Source organism: Narcine bancroftii, chromosome 6, assembly GCF_036971445.1.
Source record: "Narcine bancroftii isolate sNarBan1 chromosome 6, sNarBan1.hap1, whole genome shotgun sequence".
Taxonomy (NCBI): domain Eukaryota; kingdom Metazoa; phylum Chordata; class Chondrichthyes; order Torpediniformes; family Narcinidae; genus Narcine; species Narcine bancroftii.
Window position 1 is genome coordinate 171,500,620 of NC_091474.1, and position 22,338 is coordinate 171,522,957.

General features: G+C 38.0%; 1 protein-coding gene across 1 annotated transcript in view; it reads left to right on the forward strand.

The window, feature by feature from the left end:
- The first annotated feature begins 5,888 nt into the window (after positions 1-5,888).
- LOC138736749 (protein eva-1 homolog C) overlaps positions 5,889-22,338 on the forward strand; it is a 336,320-nt gene continuing 319,870 nt past the window's right edge. The window contains exon 1 of the mRNA XM_069886753.1: positions 5,889-6,309. Within this exon, the coding sequence (XP_069742854.1) occupies positions 6,186-6,309 (124 nt within the window). The 5' untranslated portion in view covers positions 5,889-6,185. The remainder of the gene's footprint in view (positions 6,310-22,338) is intronic.

The window sequence follows — 22,338 nt, forward strand, 5'->3', positions numbered from 1 at the left end:
GACACAAGGCATCAGATCTTCTTCATCTTGCCCAAGGTCTGGAATTACCACCCAGGGTATCTACTCACATGTGCACCTTTTCCAGATATGAGGGACCGACCAAACTGATTGTCTGCACCCAGCTGAAATCCAACAGCGGCAGTTAACTTTCTCAGGTTTCACACTTCTAACCTCCTTTTTTTTAGGTATAGATGAACTGGGATCAGTGTGGTTTAGAAAGCACAGGAATGATGGCTGAATTATATTTAAAGTGAGTTAGCACAGTATTTCTCAACATGGTTCATGGAGTAAGGATACAGATAGTAAAGTTTTAGAAGAGCTCTGCTTGTGGCAGAGTTGAGAACGGGAATTACAGTGGAGTACTATAATTTCTATAATTTCTATTAATGCAATCTTCTATCTAAACTCAGGAATGTGATCAGAAAAAGATTAGAGTAGACAAGAAAAAAAATGCTAAATAGCAAGAGATCTGGGAGTCGTCAGCTTCCAGATATAGATTATGTCATCAAGAATCAGCATCTAAAATAAGAAGATGACATACCACCAGCAATCGGAGAAGCTATTGCTGTAGCTGGTTGGTGAAGGTAAAGAGAGGCCTTTCCAGTGACTTGCCCAATGGGGAAGACATTTTGGAAGAGAATCAGATATATAATTATAGATTTGTCAAAACAGATGAAGGATACTACTTTACATTTATAATCACAGAGAATATAATTTGTGATTTTGTTCAGGGCTACCAAAGATGCATATCATTACTAACTGTTGGAGAACATTCAGACTGGCCTATCAGAGTCCATTCACATATATGTAACCATTTGGTGTTTGAGAATGTTATCCATTCATTCCCACAACCAGCTAGATTCCACAGCACTGGAAATTATGCATTCCATACTGCAACCCTGAATCATTTCTGTGATATAACATTCTTCCTGCACAGGTTGAATTTACAAAGTCTATATATAGCCTACTAGTATAAACAGAAAATTGTACCAATTCATGAGTGAACATGCACATGTTTGGAAATAACATTGCAGGCTTGCAATTCTAAAAAAAAAATCATCTTCAAAAAGCCAAAACAATTGTGCACAAAATTAAAGAATACGGTTTTTAAAAAAGAATGTTAGGTTGGAGAAGAGAATGGAGATTGAGTGAGTCCATGGAGTTATTTCAACACAAGATCTTTTTCAAATTTTAGGTATGTATGAACTGGATCAATGTAAATTATCAAGCAGAGGAATGATGGTACACTTGGAGTGATATATTTGAAGGAAAACTGGGAATTATTGATGGATAATTTCATATGATATATGAATCAGTTACAGAAAGTGAATACGTGCTGAAAACCAAATTAATGCATTTTTTTTTAGTGAAAATAGATTGGTAAAACCATGGATAAGAAACTGACAAAAAGTTAGAATATAGAGTCACAGATTTGACAGCATGAAAACAGGCCTTTCAACCCAGTTTTTCCATGCTGATCAAGCTACGCTCATTTACCTGTGTTCAGTCCACATCCATCTAAATCATTTCTATTCATGTACCTGTCTTAGTGTCTTTCAAATGTTATGCTTGTTCCTGCCTCTACCACTTACCTTGGCAGCTTGTTTCATATATCAATATCAGGTCAGGTATCATTTATTTATCGCAATTAACACCATACATCATTAAAACCAATATAGTGCTCCCCTGACCTGGTACAAAAAAACATTACAATGAACCGTACAAGCAATTTTCAGAAACCAGACAATGGTACAAGGAGACAGGTTACAGCTAGATGTTATAAACTGCCCGCCACTTTTGGGTGAAGAAGAACGTTCCCTGAGCCTGAGGAGCTGCTACAGGCTCTGTTCGTGCAGTCTTCAACAGGTTGGGCTACTGACCCCTCCACAGATGATAAGTTCACCAGCAGTAGGGAACCCAATTACCACCCAGTCATAAGTTCACAAGGCCAGAGCCCTCTGGCACTGTCCCTCCCATGAGGCCCAGATGTGGCAGCCTCCATTTATCCATGAGGCCTAGGCATGTCTCTCCTGACCTTTGAGCCTGGCACAGCTCCACAGCACTCATTGCACTGAATTCTGTCTCCAACTCCACTGACAATAATCACCTCTGACAACACTCCGAATAGCCAAAGAACTGCCGGCCTCCAACGATGTGGGCAGCTCGGCCTCCTCTTCTGGGCCATGTCTGAAGCTCCATATTTTTATCAGATGAGTTCCACAACTCTACAGCATCTGCTTGGATTTGCTTCCGTTCTGTGTGTTCCATTTGCACCACACCACTCCCTGCAATCCAATGTCCAATTTCATCTGATTAAAAGTTGTTCATGGTCCCAAACATCCAAGTTCTTTCAGCAACCATGATCTGGAGTAGTCGCTGCAGACAGGTCTGCACCGCCGTTTTCAGAGCCACCACCTTCATGTGAATAAGGTCTCTTTTAAATCTTTCCCCTCTCATCTTAATCCATGGAGTCTAGTTTTAGATTTTCCTACCCTGGAGAAAAGACAATGCTTAACCTTATCTATGTCCCTCATGATTTTATAAACCTTTGTGAGGTACAGCCTTAGCTTCCTATGCTCCAGGGAGAAAAGCCCAAGATAACTAGGGAGAGGATAGGACCACTCAAGGACAAAATATGGAATTAATGCTTGGAGTAAGAGGAAATGAGTGAGGTACTAATTGAGAAGGACATTCATCAAGGAAAGGACACAGGGACAGTGATGGGAGTATGGAGAATGCTAACATGTTGAGACATTTTGAGATCTGGAAAAATGTGGTGCTGGGTCTTTTGAAGAGCATTATGTGGCTAAATTTTGGGGACCTGGTGGGATATATCTTAGGTTATTGAAAGAGGCAAGTGAGGCTATTGCTGTGGCAATGATGAAGATTTTTTGTCCTTATTAGCGACTGGTGAAATACCAGAGGACTGGATAGTAGCCATGTGTTTGACATTTGCTCAAGAAGGAAAATAGGTATAACCTAGGTAATTATAAATTGTTGAGTCTCCATCTGTGGTGGGGAAGCTATTAGAGATAGGATTTATGCACATTTGTAAAGGCATGGACATATTAAGGACAGACTGCATGACTTTGTATGGGGTAAATTATGTTTTACAAATTTGATTGTTTATTTTGAGATGACAAAGGTGATTGATAGTGTACGAGCCTAGATGACCACAAAACCCAGCAGCAATAGATATTTACCAAGACAAATGGTTATTTAAACAAAAGTTGCTTTTAATTATATTTAAACATGAAAATAGAATCAAACTTTAACTTATCTCTATTGACTTACTTAACCTAACTTAACCTCCTTCTAATTCTAAGCACACGTATATGTAATGTGTGTGTAAGTTCAGTAAATTTCTTTGGTTCACAGTCCAATCTCACTTCTCATTCCTCCAAGTTCACGGGTTGCAGGCAATTCTTATAATGTGCACAGAATTTAACATTTATGAAGTTCACTAGGCTATGGTGCTTGAAAGGTAAATGGTTACTGCTCAGGAAAGTTCTTGTTGGTTTTCAGAGAGAGATTTGGTGTACATTTACTTCCATCAGTCACTTCAGTGTCTTGATGATGAAATTTGCCTCTTCAGGGTTCTCCAGATGATAACCTCTTTCTTTCAGGTCACCACAGAGTTCCTTTTTGTTTCACTTATTCCAAGTGAAACATTAGACTGCCAGTCCTCTCCTCTTGCATGAATCACAAGGCCTTTAACCAGGTTGAACTAAGCAGTCACAACCCGTCTTCCAAATGGGTTTTTCCACAAGCTTGCCAGCTTGTCCTGTTCCAGTCCCAGCTGCTTCTGCTAGCTGTAACACTATACAGTGATCTCTGTCTGTCTGTTTCTCTCTCTCTCTCTCTGAGAGAAAGCCTCTTTGACTTTCTCTGCTTGTAAAACCACATGACCCTCTTAGAACAGTAAGCTCTCTTCCACTCAGAAGCAGCTCTGACATAATCTTTCATCTGTTGCCTTTTGTAAACAACAATCCATTAGTGAAGTCTCTTGAGCACCCTTCAAAGCTCTTGCAAAAGCTGCAAGGCCCCGATATGTCTAGCATGGGGCAGAGCTCCAGTGTTTTAAATAAGATCTGCTTTAAAGTGTTTATATGTAACCTACTCTAACAAACTTTTCCCAATTTATCTCCCAAAAACATATCTATATACTCTGTCACAATAGGTTGGGGTGGAAGATGTTGTCTACATGGATATTAGTAAAGCATTTGATAGTCACTAATAGTAGTCTAATACAGAAGGTAAAGATGCCATGGAATCCATGGTGAATGGATAGCTTTGATTCAGAAATGACTTGCTCATAGAAGATGGAGGATAGTGGTGGAAGGGTGTTATCTGTCTGGAGGTCTATGACCAGTTGTGTTCTGCAGGGATTGGTGTAAAGACCACTGCCATCTATGATAGATGTAAATGACATAGATGAAAAGTAAGTGGATGTGTTAGTAACTTTGCAGATGACACAAAGATTAGTGGAGTTGTGGATGGTATAGAGGCTTTTCAAAGAATACCACAGTATAAGGACAGGGGCATAGAAATGGCAAATAGAGTCTAATCTGGATAAGTATGAGGTGTTTTGGGAGGTCAGGTATAAGGGGAAAGTACTAGAGGAGGGGTGCAGCAGGAATGACCAATCCCCATGAGCATCTTCCTCCCCACCCCACCCCCACCCCCATCTCCATCAGTGTAAATGACAGAATGACCAGCACAGGTGAGTACAAAAAGTACAGAAGATAAAGAGGGTTTAGAATGTGGAGGTACATTAGGATCTTAATGCCTGGTAGACAGATCAAGGGAATGTGTGTGTGCATGTCCCCACTGCCCCTAACGTTAAAACCTGGCTACGCCCATGGGAAAATATACAGTTAATGGAGGAATTCTTAACAACATTGATGTAAAAGAACATGGTGTCCAGGTCCATAGGTCCGTGAAATTGGCCATGAAAGTATATTGGATGGTAATGATGGCAAATGGTATGCCTGCCTTTATTGGTCATGGCATTGTGTAGAAGAATAAGGGAGTTATTTCTTAATTGTACATAATTTTGCTTAGGCTACACTTGGAATACTGTGTGCAATTCAGGTCATTCCATTGCAGGAAAGATGTGGAGCCTTTGAGAATGGAACAGAAAAGATTTGCAAGGATGCTGTCATGACAGTGCGAAGCTAGAAGGAGAGGTTGGACAAACTTATGCTGTCTCTGGAGACCTGATTGACATTTATAGAATCATGAGCGGCTATGATAGAGTAGACAGTCAGAATCTTTGTCCCAGAGTCAAATGTCTCCTACTAGACCACATGCCTTTAAGGTCAGGTTGGAAAGATGCGCGGGCAAGTTTTATCATACAGCAAGTGATAGTTTGCTAAAACAGGCTGCAAGGGGCAGTGGTAGAAGGGGTTTAAGAGGTTTCCAGGCAGCTCGGGAAATGTATCTGTGCAAGTGGCAGAATTTTAGTTGAATTTGGCATCAATATTAGTGCAGACGTGGGCTGAAAGGCCTGTTTTTGTGCCGTACGGTTGGTAATGCAGCCTTTCTTTGTAATTCAATCCAACCAGTCTTGATAACATTCTGGTGACTATTTTCTGCACCCTTTCCTGGAACCAGGAAGGCCAGAATTGCGCACAATACGCCGCGGGCAAGCCTGGGCATTTGTGACAGGACCTCCCAGCTTTGGGACTCCTCGCCCTGGCCATTGGAGGCAAGCGGGCCAAACGCCTTCTTCACCACCCCGCTTTCATGGCACGAAATACCTGTACCTTGAAAAGTCTTTCAGTGTGACAACACGCGACTCCCCTCTCACCGTGCCCATCTTATCCTGTTGACTGTGCAACACCGCGCACTTGTTTGGCCGGGTTCAATCCCGTTTGCAACAAGGTGGAAGAGAAGTTAGAAAACGAATTCAATAACGAATCTCGTTGTTTGTTCGGAATTGCTGGGATACGAGGGGCGTTAGGACCTGGCGGGAAGCTGCCGTCTCAGGTGGGGAGCCTGTCAATTTCACCCGAGTTGCGCTGTTCGTCTCTCACTTTCTCCAAACGCCTCCAGCAGTCAGCACCGATCTGGTTTTTTTCAACAATGGGACGAGCTGACACCAGAGTGAAATATCAGCCTCGAAATGTGACTTTGCGGAATGAATAACTGCGGAGAGGAAGGAGCTTGAGCGTGCAAAACAAATGTCGAATGATCCAAGGATGGTTCACTCGCACACGCGTTGCTGGCGTTTGGATGGGATTTTCCTTAGTGTGATGGGTCTGGTTTGGATGAATAGCTTTGCCAAAACTTCTTCGGACTTTTCCGGTAGGTGACGACGAACCGTGCACGAATTGAAAGGGGAGGAGGGAGGTGGTAAGTTTTATGGATAAATTGCGGGGGGGGAAAAAAAACTGAGAAAGTTCCCTGAGCCTTTGAGCGAAGTGGAATGTAATCGTTTGTTGGTTTAAACAAGCCTAAACATTGTGACGAACATTACATGACAATTGACTACTTACTTCCCCGTTCAAATATCAAGACGTTGTTTACAATTTCTTGTTTATTGCAAATATTTCGTTTTAATGTGAGAAAACACACACTGGAGAAACACTCATTAAATTGTTTTATTAGAACTGTGAAAGCGGATAATTAGTGAGAGTTTAAAATCGTATGTTTTATTAAAAACGCTAATTACCATCAACTACCACTATTTTAACAAAAGAAAATCAGTTCTGTTCATTCTGAATTAGAAAGTTAGTAAAATTCGCCAGTTTTTTCCCCCTGGGATCCTGAAATGCACGATTTAATACGCAGATTCCTTACTTGTGTCAACGTTAATTTCTCTTCTGTTATGGCGCGATGGTATAAACAAACTCCCACTGATCCGGGGAGGGTAATGTTATTGCAAACTAGTGTTTAGAAGTATTGCTGAGCGTTGTTGGGAGATCACTAGAAACATCGTATCTTAACCGCGAAAAACGTGTTTTGAATGACTTTATACCAGAGATACCAAGATCCCCTCGGATTACTTCCTAATCAAAAAATAACGCGCCAATTAATCTCCAAAATTTCATCCAAAGTCTTGCGTTTTCAATCAATAATAATTGAATGATTCTACTGCTGTGGGCCAATTGAACGTAAAGAAAAAGGATCTTGTGTAGGATTGCAGCAAAACATGTATTCACATTTGCCATTAGTTCCCTTTCATTGCCTTTACGGAGCTTTTGGGTGGGGTGTTGTGCAGATGGAGTCGTTGAATTCGAGCAGTGTAAACCATCAATTGTCACCTCTCTGCTAATTAGCTTTGTATGTTTATTCGAACTGACCACTTTAGCTGCGCCAAAATCGCTGTTGCCTTTAATCAGACCATTATAAAGACAATTTGTTTGACAAGTTCTCTTCAGATTATCGGGGGAAATCACTGGTCTTTAAACAGACTTTAATATTGAATTTTTAAGGGAAATGCCAGTTGTCAATCGTATTCTTGGTAGAAAACGGGAAAAACGTATATTTTCAATGTAATTATGGTATAACCATTGCCAAAATAGGAATTATTCACCAGAAAGTATTTTCAACCGCAGGAACACGGATTTGAAACCTTCTTTAAACGAGGCCTATTGACTGTGAGAATCCATTGGAATTTGGACACTCCAAACACTGAAGGATACCTGCTATAGAAAACAGGAAAACCCATTGGTGCAGTAGGGAGTGATGCTGTTCTAAAGTTTAAGGTTAGGGTTTGTATGAAGGACACACTATTTTTTTTCTCCTTGTGTAGCTTGTTTCTCATCAGAAAAGCAAAATGTCAAAGGAATGGACAAAAAAACTTAGCCATAAACAAGATGTAGAGATTTTTGGATAGTGAAGGAATATGGGGTAGCAAAGAACAGTGGCACCTGGGTTTAAAGTTCTTAATGGATTATGCTGTAGGCACAAACGGGTGAGTGGTCTATTCCTGCTTCAACTTTTGATGCTCTGGCGTTCAAATCAATGAAGCAATTGTAATTGTTGTAATGGGTAAATTAAGGATTTTACATTTTATCATCTACAACCCAAGTTTACAAGGGTCAGTTACATTTGAAGTTAATGAAATCCAATTATAATCACATGACAAAAACTGGCAAGTTATGCTTACAGATTTCACAAGAAAGAACTAACTGAAATAAGTAAGGAAATGAAGTGGGAATAGTTTCATAGCCTCTGATTTAACTTTGCTAATTTATCAATTCCTGATAAGGGACAAACTTGCCAACTCCTTCAAGTGGACTCCACAGAGCTTGTTAAAGTAATTCTAGACAGCATTTTACATTTTAGTGTTGAATTTTAAATTCTGTTTTGTGTTTAAGAGGACTAGAATATGAAGGGATAAGGCTTTCCTTTTGCTAATAAATGCAATTACAAGCACAGAATAAACTTTGCATTCCTTTAAGTCATTTTGATTAAATCTACATACCTCAGTTGGCCGATTAAGTAGAAATAATGTACAGTCTGAATTTCAAAGATTATGCGATAGTTGATTAAATTAACATTTAAAATTCTTAGATGGTTGACTGAGTAGATGTGGAGTATTGTGGGCAGTTTTGGGCTCCATATTTAAGAAAGGATTTGCTGACATTGGAGAGAGTTCAGAGAAGGTTCACGTGGATGATTCCAGGAATGAAAGGGTTCACCTATGAGGAGTGTTTGACATCTCTTAGCCTGAAGTTTTTGGAGTTTAGGAGAATGAGGAAGGAGGGGAAGGGGGGGGGGGGGGATCTAAATGAAGCATTTTGAATGTTGAAATGCATGGACAAAGTCTATCTTTTTTTTAAAATTTAGACATACAGAACAGTAACAGGCCATTTTGGCCCATGAGTCTGTGCCCCTAATTTACACTCAATTAACCTACACGTTTCGAATGATGGGAAGAGACCAGAGGCCCAAGGGAAAACCCATGCAAACTCGGAGAGAACATACATACTGCTTACAGACAGCGCAGGATTTGAACCACAACCACAATCACGGGTGCTGTGAAGGCTTTGCGCTAATCATTTTGCCAACTCTTCTGCTCTGTAAAAAGTTTCTTTCCCATAGTAAGAGAATCTAAGACAAAAGGGCACAACAGTATTGAAAGGCATCCATTTAAAGCAGAGATATGGAGTCTTTTCTTTGGACAAAGGGTGGTAAATCTGTGAAATTTGTTGTCATAGGTCATTGTGGAGGCCAAGTCATTGGTAGATTCTTGGTTAGCCAGGGCATCAAACGTTATGGGGAGAAGGCCGGGGAAGTGGGGCTGAGTGGGAAAATGGATTAGCTCATAATTAAATGGTGAGGCAGACTCAATGGGCTCCTATGTCACATGGTCTTAGCTGTTTTATGGTTAATCTAGAGCAAGGGAGAAAGTTATATAAAGTGGTAAATGTTCTAGTATAATTGTATCTCCTGATTCTTTTCTCTAATTTATTGTTCCCCCTACGGTGACTGATTCAATATCTTCCTGGACTCCATTTTAATAGTAATTTTAATGAAAAATACTTTGATTTATCACATTGGCTTTTATTACTTTTAACAGGAAAAATGGATAATTTGGCCTCTTCCATCATTCAGTGATCTCATGGCTGACCATCTACCTCAAATGTGTTGTCCCTCGATTCCTTTAATATTCAGGAATCTATCAATCTCGCTAGTAAATGCAGTTAATGACTTGAGTCTCCACAGGCCTCTGGAGTAGAGCATTCCAAAAATTCACCACCCTCAGAGTGAAGAAATTTCTCCTAATTTTATGATTAAATCACTTGCCTCTTATTTTGAGGTAGTCACCCTTAATTCCTGACTCCTTAGTCAGTGAAAAGAGTCTCCTCACATTTACAATGTGAACCTAAGAATGCTGAACATTTCAGCAAGGTCAACTCCTTCTGAATTCTAATGGGGGAAAAAAAGGCCTCGCTTACTCAATCTGTCCTTGTATGGCAGTTTTAGTCATCCTTTTCTGGTGAATCTTTGCTACAGTTCCTAATCTCTCTGCCAGTTTTAAAAAGTACTCAGTGTTTTGTTTTAATTGAAGTGGATATTTTCACATTTTCATATGGTATTCCATCTGCTAGATTGTTGGCCACTTAGTGGGCTTGTTTTGTTTCCCTGAAAACTTTCTTGCACCCTTAACACTATTTACATTACACTTAATTTTATATCCTCAGTAAATTTTGAAATGCTGCAATTGCACCCCTTACCCAAAACATTGATGTTGATCAGTGGTTCTCAACCTTTTTCTTTCCACTCACATACCACTTTAAGTAATCCCTATGCCATTGGTGTTCTGTGATTAGTAAGGGATTCCTTAAGGTGGTATGTGAATGGAATGGGAAGGTTGAGAATCACTGCTCTAGTCCCAATTGTGACTGAAATAGTTTGCTTGAGAAAAATTGTCGTTGGCCTATTTCCTTTGGAGTTATGAAACTTGCACATAATGAGTCAATTAGGTACGATTAAAACAACGTTTTTCAAACTTTTTCTTTCAATTCACACACCACCTTAAGCAATCCCTTACTAATCACAGAGCACCTATTAGCATAGGGAATACTTAAAGTGGTATGTGAGTGGAAAGTAAAAGGTTGAGAACCACTGATATAGATTGTGATCAGTTGAGGGGCCAAGCACTGGTCTGTACAATATCCCCATAGAAACAGCATGCCTGCGTGGAAATGACCTATTTATTCCTACTCTTCTCTTATTTTCTTAATTGCTTTCTCCAATATATTTTCTCTTGTTGTATATCTTAGGAATTTTACTAAAATGGATCTTGGCTTTTGTTGTGGCTGTGGTTTAGGGGCTAATGTTCTATGTGCCCTTTCTATTTCCATTTCTTCCTGTAATTCTGGTCTTCCTAGGACCCTGGGGATCCAATCTTTTATAAATTCTCTCATATTCTTGCCTTCTTCATCTTCCTTAAGGCCCACTATCTTTATATTATTTCTTCTATTATAATTTTCCATTATATCTATCTTCTGAGCTAACAGCTCTTGCGTCTCTTTAACTTTTTTTATTCGATTCTTCTAATTTCTCTTTTAAGTCCTCTACTTCCATTTCTATGGCTGTTTCTCATTCTTCCACCTTGTCCACTCTTTTTCCTATATCTGACATGACCATCTCTAATCTATTCATTTTTTCTTCTGTACTTTTAATTCTTCTTTTTATTTCACTAAATTCTTGTGATTGCCATTCTTTTACTGATTCCATATATTCTTTTTTTTTAAATTTTTTATTTTTTATTTTTTTTTATTCCATATATTCTTTAAAAAAAAAATATCCATTGTCTTGCCTTTCCCTTCTTCTTCCATTTCTCTGTGTTCTTCTTCTTCTTCCTCTGGGTTGGTTATATGTTGTTTCCTTGATTTCTTTTTACTCTCTTCTTTCTTGTTCTCGTTGTTTTCTATGTTCTCTTCTTGCTGCTGTGCTGTGGCTGTCATTCTCAGCTGTGGAGATCGACTCCTCAGCTGATCCCCCCTCCCGTCAGTGTTTTTTTTGTCTTGCGCGCTTGCGCACTTTTGCTTGGCTCTGCGAGCCATTTTTGTAGTCCCGAGCTCGGGACTTCGACTGACCTGAGGGAGCGGGCTTCTCTCTCCACAGCGGGCCTCCTCGGACAGGTAAGGCCTTCACCTTCTGCTTCCGATGTCTTTTCTTCTTCTCTTCTTCCCGTTGCTTTCGACTTTTCTTTCTTCGCTGCCATTTTCTTCCCACCTTTACTTTCACTTTATTTTAATTTTTGTGTTTGTGCCTTTGTGTTTTCTGTGTTTTTTTTAAAAAAACTTTTCCGGAGAGGGCTGGAGTTCCCCAACCGGCCAATACTCCATCACGTGACTCCTCCCATTTATTCCTACTCTTGGTGGTAACCAATTTGCTTATTTATGTTCCGTAACCCCATCTGTCTCCTATTCCTCTTTAAAGATTCATTAACTAGTACAATAATCTTTCAACTTTAAGAACTACTTCAAAATCTTGTACACTTCCCTTTGTGTCTTGATGCACATTCAGATTTTAACTTATCCTTGACATGCTATTAGGAACTGAATGTACAGGAAATAACATGTTTTGTGAATTTATTCCATGACTAAATAATACTTAAATGCAGATTTGATCTTTAATTTCCGGTATTAAATTGAATGGGAGAATAGCTGTACCATCACTATTGGATAGGTTATAAATGAAACAATACACCAGAGAATTATACAACATGGAAACAGGCCTTTTGGCTTACTGAGTTCCTGCTGAAAATCAAGTACCCATTTACACCAATCTAGCACATCTTATTTATTCTCCCTGCATTCAAATCAATCTCCTCGGAGGCCTTTATATTCATGTAAATATCAGGGCAGTTTACAATTAATGTACTTTGGGATATGGGAAACAATTGGAGTATCTGAAAGAAACTCCTGTAGATAGATGATGACTGTGATGAAAACTCCAAATGGACAGTGTCACTGGTGAAGTTGAAACCTGGGTTGTTGGAGCTGTGAGACAGTAGGCCATTTCATTCCAGGCCTCCGCCTGGAGGCTGGCTACAAGCGTGGAGGGAAAACTTAAAACTTACCTTTCATAGAGTAGCCCTAAAAGGCTGTTCCTGCATTGCATTCATATTGAGCGATACCTTGTAGCGCCCTCCGGATCTGATGGAGGCAGGGCGATTGGTGCTGTAATGCCACCTGTCATAAATGCGTGGCAGAGCAATGTCCATCTTCCCTATCCATAATCCCTCACTCAGCTGGAACTGTTGTGTTTCTCACAACAGTTCCAGCTGCATGGGGGATTATGAGTAGGAAAGACAGCCATTGCTCTGCCATGTTTTGAGCTGCAGAGAGCAACCCCAAAGGCCACCCCCCCCAACCAGACAGCTCCTGCGGGCCCCCACTGCCCCTACGGCTCCCATCCATCAGCCCTGCCTTGAGGGGGCCATGGAGAGAGAGAGGCGCATGGGGAGATGGGTCATGGGCTGATGGCATGATCAGTTTGCCCCTAACCAGCTGCTTGCAGCTATACATTCAAGCCAGGTGGTGGAGCGCAGCACTCTGCCGATTATCCTTCCCCAAGAAGGGTTGGATTTAGAGCCTCGGTGCTGGCCATGGCGCATTCAGAAAGGTAAGGTAAGGGCAGAGCACCTCCGCCTTTATAGTCAGGCATTTTCTTTGCTTGAAACGGTCTAATAGCTCTATAATGGTGGTTCTTAACATTTGTTCCACCCCTCTAACTCACATACCACTTTAAATAATCCCTTACTAACCATAGATGCTTTGTGATTAGTAAAGGTTTATTTAAGATGGTAGTTGAGTTGGGAGGGAGGTGGTGTTGGTGGAGGTTGAGAACCATTGTTCTAAAAGCTGTGACACTGAATACCTCTATATGGTTAATGTCTATATAGCTTTGTACTGAAGTCCTTCATACTTATGAGAGTTAAATTTATTTATTTTTAATTTTCCTATACTTTTTTTTTAATTTTATTTGTATTCTTTATTTTATTTTTATTTTCCAATATCCTTTTTATTTTTCAAAATTTTAATTTTTTAATTTTTTTAATTTTTAATTTTTAAATTTTCCTATATCCTTCCATCCACTTGGGTACCGTTTCCACTCCAGGAACAGTGCATTAAATGTTTTCAACTTTTGTTGCTGCTCTCATACCAGCCATGAAATGATAAATTTTACCCAAGAAATTAGGTTTTGAAGTTCAATCTTTTTTGTTGTAGACATTCTGAATCTATTTTGTGGTAGATTTTCTTTTACATGACATGGAATTCTGATAATCTATTGTATTTATACCAGTTTTATGGCATGAGAAATGGTTCTCACCTTTTAGAGCACTGTAATACTAATACAGTTATTCACTGTACAGTAATTATTCAAGGACAATTTGTATATGAACAAATTAAAGTTTAATTCATGAACAGTTCAAGGAAGTTTTTGGTAAATGCCACAAACAAATTTAATTTTTGAAACATCTCAGAGTTGACAAGTAATGCAGGTGAGAAGTTTATCACTTGCTTGGTACAATGATATAGTTTATGAAATATGAGAGGCTTTAATTCAGTGCAGCCTTCAAACAAGAAGTGCTTAATTTGCAGATTCCTTTCACATTATATATACAGCAGACCAAATGCTAAATGAATGCATGCTCAGGTTGATAGAACAGTGTGGCTGTTAGTGCATCTTATTTCTGGGTTAAGATGATGCAGAAACCCAGGAGGTGACGTTTATCAATGAAAAATAGAATAATGTCTAGCTCAGTGGTTGTTAACTTTTTCTTTCCACTCACATACCACTTTACGTATTCCCTATGCCACAGGTGCTCTGTCATTAATAAGGGATTGTTTAAGGTGGTATGTGGGTGGAAAGAGAAAGTTTGAAAACCACTGTTTTAATTGTACCTAATTGACTTGTTATGTGCAAGGTTTCATAACTCCAAAGGAAATAGGCCAATGACAATTTTTCTCAACCAAACTATTTCAGTAACAATTGGGACTAGAGCAGTGATTCTCAACCTTCCCATCCCATTCACAAAGCACCATAAGCAATCCCTTACTAATCACAACACCGATGGCAGAAGGATTACTTAAAGTGAGTGGAAAGAAAAGGGTTGAGAACCACTGCTTTCTCAGAGACAGTGATAAGTTGAGCAATCACGTCTCAAAGCAGGGCCATTCTGATACAAAATTTATTTTTGTATATTTTCAGCGAGTATTCTATCCTCAAAACTGAATACTCAGTCTCTTAATCTCTTTTGAATGTCTTTTATATATGCTCTCATTATCAACTTGGAAGTTTTGATAGAATTCCAGCAACAAATAAAGTTATTTAGTTCTTTATTTATTGCAGGTTAATTCCATTAGTCTGCAATTAAATTTATGCTTAGATTTTTGATTGCCCATCTTAAAGGACAACTGGCTTTGCTCTTGCAGAAAAAGTCACCAGATGTGGCTATTATTGAATTGTATTCCATTGTAATTGTTGAGTTTATGTAGACTGAAACTTGATTTATTTATTGGGATGGGAAGGTTTGATGATCGTACCTAATTACATGTATTAAGTAAATATGGAACAAACTTTTGACTGTCATCTGGATATTTTTTGACTTTTTGTATCCCATCCCTTGTTTTATTTATATATTTAATATATGTTAAATAAATAAATAAATAAATATATATATATATATATATATATATATATATATATGTGTTTTGTCACTGTTCCAATAGTGAATGCTTAATTGTTTACAAACATGGGTGGTACCTGATGTAATGTAAAGGCCATCATTCAACCTCGGAACAAAGTAGGTGACAGTAATTTAACAGCACCTGGGTTCTGAAGTCGTGTTTCTCCACTCATTTTGAGCATTTATTCATAATGATAACATTTCACACTTTAATGACAACTCTGCAAAAGTCTAAGTTTTGTTGGGGCTGGTTTATATTAAAAAAAAAGTTGATTTGCTTCAAGCTATAAAGGGAACATGATACTCAAATGCTAACAATAATTATGGGCCAGGGCTGGTTCTGCAGTAAAATAAGCGTCTGGAAAAAGTATGGCTCATCAACTTGCCCATTTGCTTGGGCATTTATTCAGCTATTTGCCTCTGTCCAGTATTGGCAAGGTTGAAATTAGATGAGTTGACCTAGCTTAACCCTGGTTCAGTTTTGTCATGTTTTCATGTACTGAAGAACATGTTATTAGTGAGGACATGGAGGAATTATCTTCAAGTTGCGTTGATAATGATGATATGGTGCTTGACCCCGGTCGGTTGCTTTGTGTCATTGTTCGTTTCTCTGAATCTCTATTGAATGTCACCTCTGTCCATCTCACCGTCGAATGCAATAGGGTTTATTTAGCTCTCCTCCTCTTCCCCTCTTCTTGTCCTGTTCATAGAAAGGACATGAATGAAAACCCATGGAGAAAGGGGGCTTTTAACTGGTTGCAGCTGTACTATTAATTCAATGAAAGTGAATGGGTTTAGATAAGAGCCTTTCCCACTGAGTCACAGTCTGGTGGGAACTGACTGCGCAAATGAATAGTTACCTCATGGGATGTTTTATTTGACAGGAAAAAAAATAATTTGCATCTCATACTTTCAGAGCAGATTTCATTAATTTAATTTCTTTGCACTCCTAATAATGGAGGAATCTGAGCAATTTGTTCAATATCATTAACTGGAGGAACAGTCACTAATCATGACTTCCAAATTTAATTGTGTTCCTCTTCCCACCTCATCCTCTCTTTTTTTAAACTTCATCTATAGCCATTACTATCAAAGAGGTGCTTCATTATTTTGAATCATTTAAGGGGTGGGGGTGGGGATGGAGCATGTTACTCAGGGAGGAGAGGATGACATTTAAAAAGTATAATTGTAATTACTGCGCACTTTGAAAGGTTTTGGGTATGTATTTTTAATTTTGAGTTCAGAATTGACATTATTATTTTCTATTGGCATCAACTTGGTTCATTTGTTGGGTCAGAATTAACTGAAACCCCATGTACTGGGATAATAAATAAGCTGATTTGGCATCTCAGCTTGATATGAATGCTTTGTTACTTGGTAAGAGAGTTGGGGGAGAAAGCAGCCTTCTAATCTTCGTCCGCGAAGCCAAGCCAAAGAAAGAAACGCTATTTAAATTTATGTCCCTGTTGACTTTATCCAGAAAGTTACCAAGTTTGATCATTTACGTGGCTGATCAAATTAAGGATAGGAAATAATTTAACTTTTGAATGCTATCTAGCAACATGCATTTTAAAAGTATGTGATTTCTGAGTACGTTCGGACCAAAATTGGTTGCTTCGTTGTTCCTGGAGTTAACTGCCAAACCCAAATCTGTGGTTTCCTTAAAATCTAAGTTTATGCGCATGCCATGTTCTTTTTGCAAAGGTTCAAATGGAGTCTGGCACTGAAGAACTTACTCATTTCAAGCAACCAATACTTTCAGGAAATTGGTACTCAAAAACTTGAAATAAAATTGGCAGATTTCCAATGACAGTCCCTGCCCACCCACGTTTGCTTTTATTTGGGTGTGAATTTCTGGACAAGCTGATTCTCTGCACTCAACAGGTATCCAGAGAAGTTACGATGTTCAGTGTGTCAGATAGGCCTCGGGCAGCAGATCCTGGGAACCCACCCCAGAACACCTTGACAGCTTACCGTGTGCCAAAAGGCTTTTAAATGTATTTAAATATCTCTGATCATTGGAAACATTTGAGTAGATTTGTTTAAAATAGAAATTTTCTGCAAATAATAAAAAGTAAAATGAATAAATGGTTTAAAACACCAGCGCATTGGTTTAAAAAAAATGAGTAGCCCAAAAAACAGTAAAACTCATCAAATGGTTTGTAAATTGATGTGGTGTCATTGTTATAAATCAGACTCTTGTTTTACAATGGGGTTGTGAATGACACGAACAAATTACTGGATATAAGTGGTCTGAGCTCATTTAAAAAATAGTTCCACCAAAGTTAGAACTATTTTTTTTACTTCAGAAACACCTGAGTGGTATTTGTAATGAATGTTGCATTCATTGTTTTGTATTTCTTGTTTTATTTCTCTCCACTCTGCCCCATTTGAATGGATTCAAGATTCCTTCTGGAGAATCATAGTTGTGTTTTATTTTTAAAGAAACATCTCAAGTTGTTGTTTTTTTTACTTAAATTATCAATGCTAACTGCTTTTCAATCTGTTGATCAGATGAGTTTAGAGTTGGTTGCAGTCAAGGGTTAGCTGTTATTGAGGGACATCTGTAAATGTGTTGACTCACTTCCCTTGGGTTGGCTCATGAATGACTTGCCAGCTGCCAATCTAGTAAACATCTGTGACATGCAGAAGTTGTCCTTTAATATTTCTAAAGGGGACCAATCATGAACAAGTTCTCAAAAGAAGAATGTCTGAATTTTAAGATATCTTTTTTGTTTGTTGTTTTTATGTTTGGCATTATTACTGTTCTCAACACCTCTTGTTGCACACCCAAAATGCCCCAAACTCCAATTTTCAAGCACAGGTGTGTTCTGCCAGTCATCACTCAGGTGAAATGGGGAAGAGTTGGTGAAATGAATATTTGAATGGACATCTCATCTGAAATGTCTTGTCCAGAAATTAAATCTTAGGAATCAGAATGCAAAGGCAAGGAAGATTTCAGGAAACCAAGATGATTTTAAAGCAAGGTATTAGCATAAAAATTTGTACAACACTCAAGATGTACAAGGGGGGAGGGGGGAGAAAAAGTCACTGTATATGTGTGAAAAAGAAAAAGTGTGTATCATGGCTAATGTGATTTATGGTGTGAAAAATAAAAAATTAACAAAAAAAAAAGATGTACATTGGTGCAGCCTAACGATATTCCTTTGCAGAATTCCACATTTTGGTTGTTTCTTCATGGAGAACTTGGATGCTTCCTACAAGAAGGAAGGAAGGGAGGGAGAGAAAAATCTCTTATCTATGAGAATTTGAATTCCCTGGAATTCTTATTAATGCAGATAAAGTGAGGCAGAGGACACACTGATGGTACAGCATTATTAAGGGAACAGTATTCTATTTCAAAAGAAGAGTTGACATTTTGGAAACATTTTAAATAGATTGCAGTAGGCTTGCACATTTGATACTCTATTGTGGTTATTTGGTTAGTGGTACTAATGTTACTTCTGAACTTGTATGTCTTCCACCTCCTGTGGGGCAATGATCTGCCCTTTTAACCTGACCTTTCAGATCACACGGCAATGCAGGAATGTATTGCATTCATTACTGTCTTGAACCTCTGCTCCTTGGGGGAATAGAGAATGTTTGTTTTTCAGGTGAAAACAGTATGTTGTAAAACTCAACTTGAGACTACAATGGAAATAATTGGATCTGTTTTATCAGTGTTTGATGTATTTCAGGTGCATGCACATTTGTTGCAGACCTGGTACTTCTACCGAAATTGGGTAAATTAGTTGGAAGATTAAGCACAAAATAACTACACTGGTTAAATTAAGTATTATTTAAAACATAAATATGCCATTATGTAAAAACAAAAATCAACAGATCAGTAGCATCAGCAGGAGAAGAATAATTGTTGATTAAAAAAAATCAGTTCAGAACTCTGCTAAGGCATGAAGGATTCTACCCAAAATGTCAACAGTTCTTTTTCTTCTACTGATGCTGCTCAACTCAGAGTTCCTCCAGCAGATTGTTTTTTGCTCCAGATTCCTTTTTCTGTAATCTCTTGTGTCTCCATATGCCTTTTATATAGTAAACTGTATTTTTGTTGAAGGTGAAAATAAAGATGTCTGCCTCTCTCCAACATTAAAGGGAACAATGCATAGAATTAAACTATAGTAGTAATGTACTGCAACACAAGATTTACACGGTACAAAAAAATGCCCATTCGTGTCGACCAGTGCTTCTGTGTATTCAATGTGCAAAATATGTGATCACAAAGGTTTGGGAATTTCAGTGATTGGAATTAAATTGTGTGATTCTTCAGGTGTTGTAAATTAGATTCATACAATGATCATTCTTTAATTAATTGTCTTGACATGTCAGTGTGCTGAATAGAAATGTGAAACCATCAGTACAACGTTTAGTATGCAGATTTTTTTCACCCTCTTCAGACATGGTATATGTGCTTGGGATGGAATGCTATTTTGCTTTAACAAGTCAACCTGCATCAAATTGTAGTAGATCAGGTTATTATGTTGCTCAGAATATGATGAAAGGTCATTGTTTTTGTCTGCCTCAAATTCACAAGACAGTGTGATTTGGGATTCTTGTAGCATTTTTCAAAATTAATGGATGAATAAAGAGTTTATTATTTACTACAGATGCAATGTATGTTTTGTCTGCTGCTAATTTCCAGATACATAAAACACACTAATACATTTAATTAATACATGAAAAGAGGAACAAAGGGTATAAAAGGAAGAGAATAATATTCACAGTTAGGATGTTATTATTCACGTGAAAATTGAGGACAACGCATTGGGGATGCTAGTTTTGTACAAATATATTTGGGGTACAAAATTGGAATTGTACCTGAGTGAGAGTTTGTTTTTAAAAAGAGAAAGTGCACAAACCTCAGTCACCTTGCATATAATGATGTTTGTAATAGAAAGGCCAATAGCAACTATACAGCCTTTTACCGCCAGGATTACTTCCATTGGCAGGTCAACTTGATTGAGATAGATCAGTTTCAAACTGAGGATGGTCTTTTTCATTTGCATCAGAATAAAGTTTTGCAGTGTCCTTTGGATTAAGCACAAGCCCTCTCTATTTGAATTAGTCAGGGTAAATTAGCACCCCATTAATTGTGCATGCTGGAATGCCACAAAGATTTTCCAAAGGCAGAGAACTGTTTTAAAGAACTGTAACTGACAACTTGAAAAACTCAGCTGCCACACACTGAAATCATTTTTTTCTTTCACTATCTCTTTCTTCCTTTCTCCTTGCATTTTCCAGATACTTCGGTTTTGATGAGTAAAATTGGACCTTCATTTGTGTAGCAAACAAGCATGATTACCATTAATCATTTTGATAGTAAAGTCAGTTTGTGACTAAAAAAAACACCTTTGTCTACTACATCGGTGGGTAAATAAAAATCAGCAATCAATTGAATCTAGGCTGAAGCAATGAAACAAAGCCTCATTAGTAACCTGTGACCAACTTGATGATGAGCTTTTGAATGCAGTTAGTGAAGTAATCATTAATTTAAAGACGATGAAAGGATTCTGCTATCCTACCTGCCTCATCTCCTCTGACCCACCCCCCAAACTAACCCCCAATATTCCTGACTTTCCTTATCATTGTTTTTAGGTTAAAAGAAAAATCAGTAGGGATGTGCTTTTTACCAAACTGTGAATGGGAAATTGGATACTCCTGAGGTGATTACAAATAGTTCAGACACAGCTGAACAGGCAGAGCCTCCCTGACGTATAAACAAATCTCAAAGGTCAAAATGAAGCATGACATTTGGAGGGATTGAGGATGAAACTGCTATGTGGGGTTTGTTCTGCATGCAGTAAAAGCTGAAATGAAGATAATGTATAAGTTTTAACCCATCTTTGATTATTTGCATCAGTGAAATTGTATGAATCTTTGCCACAAATTAATGTCTGGCCATCTGCCAAAACCAGCATCAGCCTTCTATAGGTACTAATGGCTTAGATTAGAACATTTCAAAAAGCCAATGCAGTAATAATTCTATCCTGTGGAAGCAGAACTACTTTGACATTGTGACAAATGGATGTTTTATCATTACTTGCCAGAACTTGTGAAGTAACTTATGTGATCCTTATAATTTTTAGATATCAGTAAGTATATGTTTTCAGTGGGTGGGGTGAACATTGTCATAAAATTAATTGTATTTGAGTCTTAAATGATTAAAAGCAAAATTTTAGGGATGAGGCGGAGCACGAGATTAACTAACATTTTACCTGACATTTGGATTGAAACCCATCTCAGCCTGATGCCCTGGAACTACAAATACTAAAATTAAATGAGGTTTACAGTTTCTGTTTCTATAATGTGTGGGACCACAATGCAAACCTGCTTACTAATTCTCTTTAACTGGTAGTAGCAAATATATCAATCTCATTCAGTGATTCTTGTCCAAAATTGATAAGGAATTACAATTGTGAAACTGTTACTTGTGTTCAGTCGAATTACGACAAAGTGCAAAAGTGGTAGGATTATCAGTAGATACTGGAGTGATGTTGGAAAGGGCAATCACTTGTAATTTGGACTATTGAAAATTGGACAATAAATTGGCTGTAAGAACAAATAATCAAATTCGGTGTTTGTGAATTAAAAAAAAAATATTTTATTAATTTGAAAGAAAAATATTACAAGTATATTATTTAGATATTAATTATATAGCTTTTATATAATGCAATGCAGAATGAGTCATATCAATTATATAATTCTGAAAAGTGAAATATCCTGATGAGAATTTCACTTCCCATTATTGTATTAAGATATACATTGTGATTATCTAAATGGACCAATCTCTTCTAGTAGTACAAAAACAACAGAAGAAAAAAAAACATACTAACCTATTCCCACCCACTAAACACGGTCATCAGCAAATAAATTGTAAATAATCGAGGACTGGCTCCCTGACATCAGATAGAAAACCCCCAGAGCACTCCTGCCTAAGTTATCAAATTGTAATAGTACATGAATGGGCCCCATATCTTGTCAAATTCAACCTTGATCTCTTTAACATTATATCTAATTTTCTCCAAACTCAAGCAAGACATAGTGCCAACTCCTATGCAATGGTTACAGGATGTTATGCTGTCTTTCCATCTTAACAAAATTGCTTGTCTGGCCATCAATGAAGTAAAAGCTACAATTCTTTTTTGAGTTGAATTCAAGGAAAT